This window comes from Triticum urartu, chromosome 2 (genome assembly GCF_003073215.2).
Source record: "Triticum urartu cultivar G1812 chromosome 2, Tu2.1, whole genome shotgun sequence".
Lineage (NCBI taxonomy): Eukaryota > Viridiplantae > Streptophyta > Magnoliopsida > Poales > Poaceae > Triticum > Triticum urartu.
The window spans coordinates 568,095,627-568,102,962 of NC_053023.1; the positions used below are offsets into that span (position 1 = coordinate 568,095,627).

The 7,336-nt window shown below is 45.1% G+C and overlaps 1 protein-coding gene across 1 annotated transcript; it reads right to left on the reverse strand.

The window, feature by feature from the left end:
* Positions 1–1,515: 1,515 nt before the first annotated feature.
* LOC125538824 (histidine protein methyltransferase 1 homolog) lies at positions 1,516–5,027 on the reverse strand. Its single transcript, XM_048702122.1, has 8 exons — positions 4,707–5,027; positions 3,659–3,794; positions 3,479–3,541; positions 3,283–3,349; positions 3,098–3,198; positions 2,725–2,769; positions 2,101–2,556; positions 1,516–1,982 (listed from the first exon to the last, which is right to left on the reverse strand). The coding sequence occupies exons 2-8, from the start codon at positions 3,788–3,790 to the stop codon at positions 1,812–1,814; spliced, it is 1,035 nt and encodes a 344-aa protein (XP_048558079.1). The 5' UTR covers positions 3,791–3,794; positions 4,707–5,027; the 3' UTR covers positions 1,516–1,811.
* Between the last annotated feature and the right edge of the window lie 2,309 nt (positions 5,028–7,336).

Here is a 7,336-nt window from a genome sequence, read left to right on the forward strand (position 1 = left end):
GGAGGATTTGTAAGCACACGAGGATTACGAGTTCAGGCCCTTCTCGGAGGAAGTAACAGCCCTACGTCTCGGTGCCCGGAGGCGGTCGACTGAATTATGTGTGTATGAGTAATAGGGGTGCCAACCCTTGATACTGAGGAGGGGGGTGGCCTATATAGAGTTCGCCAGGCCCCTCCAGCCCTCAGTAATGTAAGGTTTAAAGTACATTAAGACTGGGGGTTACTGGTAACGCCCCTAATAAAGTGCTATGATGACCATAAAAGCTACTTAATGACCGACCGTTTGCGTGCAGGGTGACTTTAGATCTCCTGGCAGTCGAGTGGTTGGACTTTGGTCGAGTGATTGCTTCGTGGTCGAGTGTCTTGAATCTGTCGAGTGGGATACCTCCAAGTCGATTGAAAGGTGACTTCTTCTAGGGATGTCCTTGGGTAGGGTACTTAGGACAGGTCCATGCCCCTATCCTAGGTACATAGCTTCATCAGGCGCCAGGCGGGCGCCAGTGCGCGCAGTGTACTCGTTTCCTCTTTGGTGCTAAAGAGGCAAGCGCAGGCGAGGAGTCCCGAGGCATCGGACAAAGTTTCCATATCGGTGCAACAAGACCAAGACCAGTAGGACGGCGAGATGGGTGCCACCGTGGAGCCCAGGACGGCGTCACCACCAAAGCCTTTGGCAGGCAAAGACCACTTTTTGTCAGGATAACTTGCAGTAGTTGTCTCTCTTCAAATTTGGCCGTTGTTGGATCCCTTACCCCCTACATTTGGAAAGAGGACCAAAGCCTCTATAAATAGGACTAGCCACCACAGTAGGGAGGGAGCATCTTGGATCTCGGACCATTCAGATCATCCTCAACCACACAAGCTCACCGAGCTCAAGGACACCTCTCCTCAAAAGGCTGTTCTTCTCTTGTACTCGTTCATCCTCAGCCCAAGAGGCAATCCACCACACCACACTGAAGTAGGGTATTACACCGCATCGATGACCGGAACCAATATAAGCCATGTGTCCTTTATTCTGCGAGTTCGACGTGCTGAGCTTTAAAATTGTGATGAGAGCGTGAGCTAGGGGGAGGAGAGATCTTCGTGCGCACCCCAGAGTTCGAACCTTAAGGGGTTTTGCCAAAACCTGAAATCTGGCAGAGTATTACCAAATTTGTTTTGTTCGCATATAAGAGTTCATGGCAAACACACGCAACACTCGCACTATCATACACTATACTGATACACAAACTCAAATCATTCATGAGAAGATCGGGTTTGTTGACATGAACTCAAATCATTGTACCGATTTATGGTGTAGCCAACAAATTTCCTTAGAAAAAAACAGATCTGACAGATCCCTAGCTTAATTATGCATGCGCATGACAAGTCTTTTGTTGAGGCTGTGCTTCCTTAAATCTGAACTACTAGTATAATAAAATATTTCATCCTTAAAGAAAGAACAAGCTCTCAAAACAAAGACACGACCAGCTCTACCAGATTTCAGCAAGACACGATTCAAGTAAGACCGACAAGCAAGTACAGTAACCATTTCCATTTGTACATATTGCTGATAGCGTGGTGTGATATGCCAGCACCATAGATTCGGTATGCAAAGCTCAATACAGTCACCTAGGAGATAGGAGATCTACAGAAGGGTTAAAATGCCAACACATTTGCAGGTTTAACAACTGAGGCCCATACTTGAACCTATCACCAAAGAATTAATCGAACTAAGCTTCGCGGTATGTACAGCGCTGCGAGTAGACAAATGAATTCTTTTTGTATACGAGGCCATGGCCGGGATCATCTTTTTCAGTCCCAACATTTGCCGGTTTACTTGAAAAAGAACTTCCATATCTCCCGGTCAGATATCTCAGTCAAGAAGTGACCACCAAGGACACCTTCCTCCTCCATCAAACTTTTAAGCTGCCTTGCGCCCCCGCTTGAACCAACCATGTTCTTCTTTGAAGCCACATACAAGACTCCATAAGGAGGGCGTAGGCACTGCAAGCGTAACATGCACAGTTAAATACTTGGAATAAGTAAATCGTACCGTGCTCCATCGGCTACATGCACGAGGTAACATATGACACATGAGAAGGTGATGATGGGAGGAACTGACCTTAGTGATAAGGGCATAGAGCTTCCTTAGAGAGTTCACCGCATTAGGGATCTCAGAAATCAAAATTACATCGTACCCTCCATCTGCTGGGTCGGTCTCGCTGGCCCTCTCCCATGCACGGCTGCCAGAAAGCTTCCTCGATCGCCTGGGGTCCTGACCAACTATACTGCTTCCGTCATGGCTACTGCAGCCATCCATAAAATCATCCTCAGAGAAGCTAAGGTTTGTTGGTTGTGCAGGTGGATGCACAACTGAGAGAATTGTGGGGAGCTCATCCCACTCCCCGGCATAGAAATGGACAACGGGAGCTAACAACTGTCTGGATGGTGTAACCGGGCTCTCTGATGGTCTGTTCTGCCTGTCCCGAGCCTGCTCAAGATTCGCAAGCACATTGGGCATTGTTCTGCATCTTATGGTTTCTGCATTTGTGTCCTGGAAGTGAACTATAGATGCACCCTGTAGTGGCATTTAAGCAAGAAATCAATACACCAGTACATCACTTGAAGTATGACAAGAGAAGGTACAAACATGCATTTCCAAAATTGAAGGGAACCGTAAATTTATTATCAAAACAATAAGTTAATAATTTAGATAAACACCATAAACCATGGAGAGATGACACACCTTCAAGCAGGCAAAAATCCCAGCAAGGCCAGATCCACATCCAAGCTGCACAAATTGCCAAAATAAATTAATGATTCATGAAAGCATTAAGAATTAAAAAAATGGTACAGGCTGAGAGTCCTGTATGAAAATATATGAGTGCTAGGGTAGTATAGTTGACAGTGAATTTAGCAGCTCCTTTGAGTACATAGATATCAAGCCCAAAATAACTTTTCCCTAAAAAACGGAATAACCTAAGCACCTAACACTAGTCTTATGCAGGATACCAGACCGTGTGGCACACATTCTGCTTCTATGGAAGCAAAATCAGGAACAGACACCTAGTAAGAAAGCAGAGCACCATTTAGATGAAATCTGTAGAATAGGAAATTACCTCTAGAACTCGCTTGCCCCTGAAGCTCAGCTGCCCATCACGGATCTCATTCTTAATAATATTCACAATAGTGATGGAACTCTCCCAATATTTGAGACTACCTGAGAAAAGAAACACAATGATGAATAAGCTTTCCATTTTAAAATACAAAGGAGGAAATATTGCATATGTAGTGGCCAACTTACCATCATGCTTTGATGATGCTACTTCAGAAGGGGAAAAGGCTATCATATCTGCTACACTGACCTTCCCCTGAACCAAAAGAAGAAGCCATGCATTGAAATTTAGAATCAATAATTTAAAAGTTCGAGCAATTACTAGTGGAACGACACAAAATTTAGTGCCAGCCGGAATATTAGGAAATTTGCATGAGCTATTCACCTTGAAAACATCAAGACCTTGGACATCGACCTTCTCTCCAGCATATTTGTAAGGATGAGCACTCTGAAAAAATTCAAGACATACTTTATTTTACCAATCAACAGTTCAGAACGCCCTTTGTAAAACAAAAATAGTATAGCCATTTGGGGTTTCATGTATGAATGATCAAACAAGTATTACCTTTGAAGGGATTAGTTCAACAGCTGGTGATGGTAGATGCAGATCCCTCTCTGATATAATCGGCACACAACTAGTGGCCTTGCTTGGAAGCAAGCCAGGGAAACACTGAACAAGAAGCGATGGTGCCTTCATTGCACTGTAGAACAAAAATTGAAATTAAGTTATGCCTTGACAGAAGAATAGACAGTTGGCTACATCAGAACGAAAATCATGTGAAAAACCATAACTCATTATGTTCTACAAAAAGGAAGCCCCATCCATGTACTAACTAATGGATTGAGATCTTTCAGGCTCCAAACTATTCAAGGACCACCTATATCCCTACCCTCAAATGAGAAAGATAAACCAACAAAATGCAACTTCCTTTATTCTGCAACCAAGTTTCCACACCTTTCTTCAGAGATGCAAACCTAAGCTTTGAAGTGTGAGACTTCCAAATACTTAAAAGTGCCCCCCAAATGTCCAGTGTGGGCAGAACACACATGCTTATAGAAAAAAAAATCCGGAAATCGACTTCCTGTGCAAATCTGTCACCTTCACGAAACTCTAGTGTGGACCATGGCAGAACGCCGGGACAAAGAAGCCGCCCACAAGGGTGGACTGCAAGTACGAAATCAATAACAGCGACCCACGCTACCTCCCTCTGCGCCACTTCTTCGTCCAGAATTGAGATTTTGTACTGCAACAGCAGAACTAAATCTATCCAGATTCAGCTTCCGGGGACAGCAAGATTACCAATTACAGCTCAAGCACAGAGCCCTGACAGATCGCTAGACCCCTGAACCGCAGACGCAACCTGCAGAAATGCTTGGGCTAGCAATACCAAAACTACAATTTGTTTATGGCTAAAACGCACATCAGAGGAGAACACAGAGCTCCTCAACATCCAAATCCCCGAAACTGAAACCAACTAAGCGCACCGACATCTCACTGAATTTCCGTGGGATCACGGCGCGAGACGAGCAGAAGAAGAACAGCGACGGAATCCCCACGGGTCCTCCACGAAATTGAACTGAGAGGGGCGACCGAAGGGAGCAGCGGGGATTACCTCCTCGATCGGAGCGAGAGCGGGGGCACAAATCCTAGTAACGGCGGGGCGCGCTCTCCTCCGCCGGCCCTGAATCCGCGGTTTCTTCTCCAAGAATCGTCCGGGGATTTTCCCCACGGGAGGCGCCTTCGATCGGTTCCGAGGTCAGAAAGTCAAACCGCCACGTCTGGACTGGAGGAGGAAGAGCAGCTCGGTCTGGCCAGGGAAGGAGGCGCGTGCGGGCGGGGTATATATAGGCGGAGACCGGCGGCCGAATGGGGGAGAAACTTCGCCCCTGCTTCTGCCATGGCCGCCCGTGTACAGTCGTGGCGAGGGTAAAAGAAATAGTCAGTCAGTCCCCTCCCTTTCTCTCTCCGCCGCGGTGGCGTAATTACCAGGCTGCCCCTGGGACGGAGTATGGTGGACTGGTAGAGTAGAGTACGCCGCGGACCGCGGCGTGCGGGTTGGGGGTGTGAAGCCCGGGGTTCGCTTTTGGAAAAGCGGTCGCCCTTTTTTCCTCTGCTGCGGCATCTGGCGAAGCCGGCCGGCCACCGGCGCCTCGGGTCAACTGCCGTGGCTCGCCTGCGATAGTAGAGCATCTCAACGAATTTCATGACCTTGCGGATCGTAGAGGAGAAGGATCGAAATCACTGTTTTTGACCTTTAGTGGAAAAGTTTAGCACGAAATAGCGCTAGTTGAAAACTATCACACGGTCTGAAGCTATTTCATAATATTGACCTTTTAGTGATTGGACGTAGCAAAAAGGCCAAATCATGAAATGTTTCATTTCACGCTGAACTTTTCACTAAACGTCAAAACAGTGGATTTGGGCTGAGGTGGGAAGCCGCGTCATGTGGATTTCAAAATGAGGTACCCAAATCGGCTTCTCCCCCTTCTCAGCTTCTCCATCGAAGCCGATTGCGAATCGTGTCGGAAGCTTACTGCTGCAGCTCCAGGGCACCGATGTTGTTACCCTTCTCGTCATCTCGGGCTCATGTCGTGCTGCACGCCGCCGTTCATTGTCGGCAGCTTGTTGCTTATATGCACACCACCACTACTGCTACTCTTCTTGTGCTCGTAGAATGATGTATCCGGACAACCCAATGTGACGATCACTGGCGAGATGAACTGCTGAAAAGTGAACTATTGTCGAACAACCGAAGGACTAAAGAGCAAAGCAATGTATGTTTCAAATAAGAAGTTTTGTATTTTCGGTGATAATGGAATCTTGATGTATTTTTTATTATGTTTGAGATGCTTTGTACTTTCAATAAAGTTTGATGATATATACGAATCATTTTCGCCAAAAAAAGGATTATTGGCAATGCGTTATTCAAAGTCAAACAGCCGTTGGAGAGACTATCCCATTCCAGATCAGCATTTTTTTTTGTTGCGCATTCCAGATCAGTAGCAACCAAGGGATAAAGTCATGGTTAGCTAGTTCGTCGCCTTTGTACCCGGATCTGGTCGTCTCCATGCAAGTGTGCAACATGCGCTCATTTTTTAGCGTTGCACGATCAATCGATGAGTCCGGCCAATAGAGTAACCCAAATTTATCTATGGTTGACATGCACAACTTTGCCTGTGGTTTAATACTCCATCGGCTGCTGAGGTAGGTAAATAAAAGGTAAGCAGCCCACACGAACGCGAGCATTAAAGTAGTTCGTGTGGTGCTTGCACCAGCTGTGTACACATGGTTTCCCCGGCTTCTCCGGGCCGGGGAAAGATGAGTGCCGTTGAATCGATGGCATGGTACAATGATATGACGGCGATTGTCTGTTGATTGCAGAGACAAGAACTTTGGATCATTAGAGCAGAGCATGAACAATGTGTCATTGGTTCTAAGAAAATTGCTAAAACTTGGTTCTAGAAAAACTAAATTTACTCTTAACGTTAAACTTTTTCGTAGCTAACTATTTTTGGGCCCACATGTCATAATGTTATACTCTCTCCGTTCAATAATTTAGTGCATATAATGTTTTTAAAGTCAAACCTCGCAAACTTTGATCAGGTTTATGGAGAAAAATGTTTACATCTAAACTGTCAAACACATACTGTTAGATTGATGATAAGATATAGCTACATATTTATATATTTGATATTGCATGTATAATAGTTTTATCTATAAACTTAGTCAAAGTTTGCAAAGCTTGAATTTTTAGAAATTCTATACACACTACATTATGGAACGGAGGGAGTATTTATTTGCCATCCTGTCTCTCTCACAATTTGAGTCAGCTTGGGCCTCACATATAGTCAACTCTCTTTTAGAGTCGACTCTAGCCAAAAAATTTCCTTGGCACCTCACTCCACAATGTTTAGCACCAAGTTTTGACCGACAATGGCCATGTTCTTAGGGCGCGTCTGGGAACCATGTCAACCTATGATGGTATAAACTACTTAGGACATCTCCAAAGGTATTTATCTAATCCCGTTACACCCACGGACATCCACTACTTGTTCGGGGGGATAAAGTGATCTAAATTCACAGAGGGAGTACCAATGACGTACCCTACTTGCTCATCCCCCTTTTTAAGCAAACTCACATTTTCCACTTTAACATTGATTTATTGTTCAAATAATTTGAAGATAAGTATCAGTGTACCACACGATAAAAAATTAAAGATAAATATCACAATTCAAATATAAT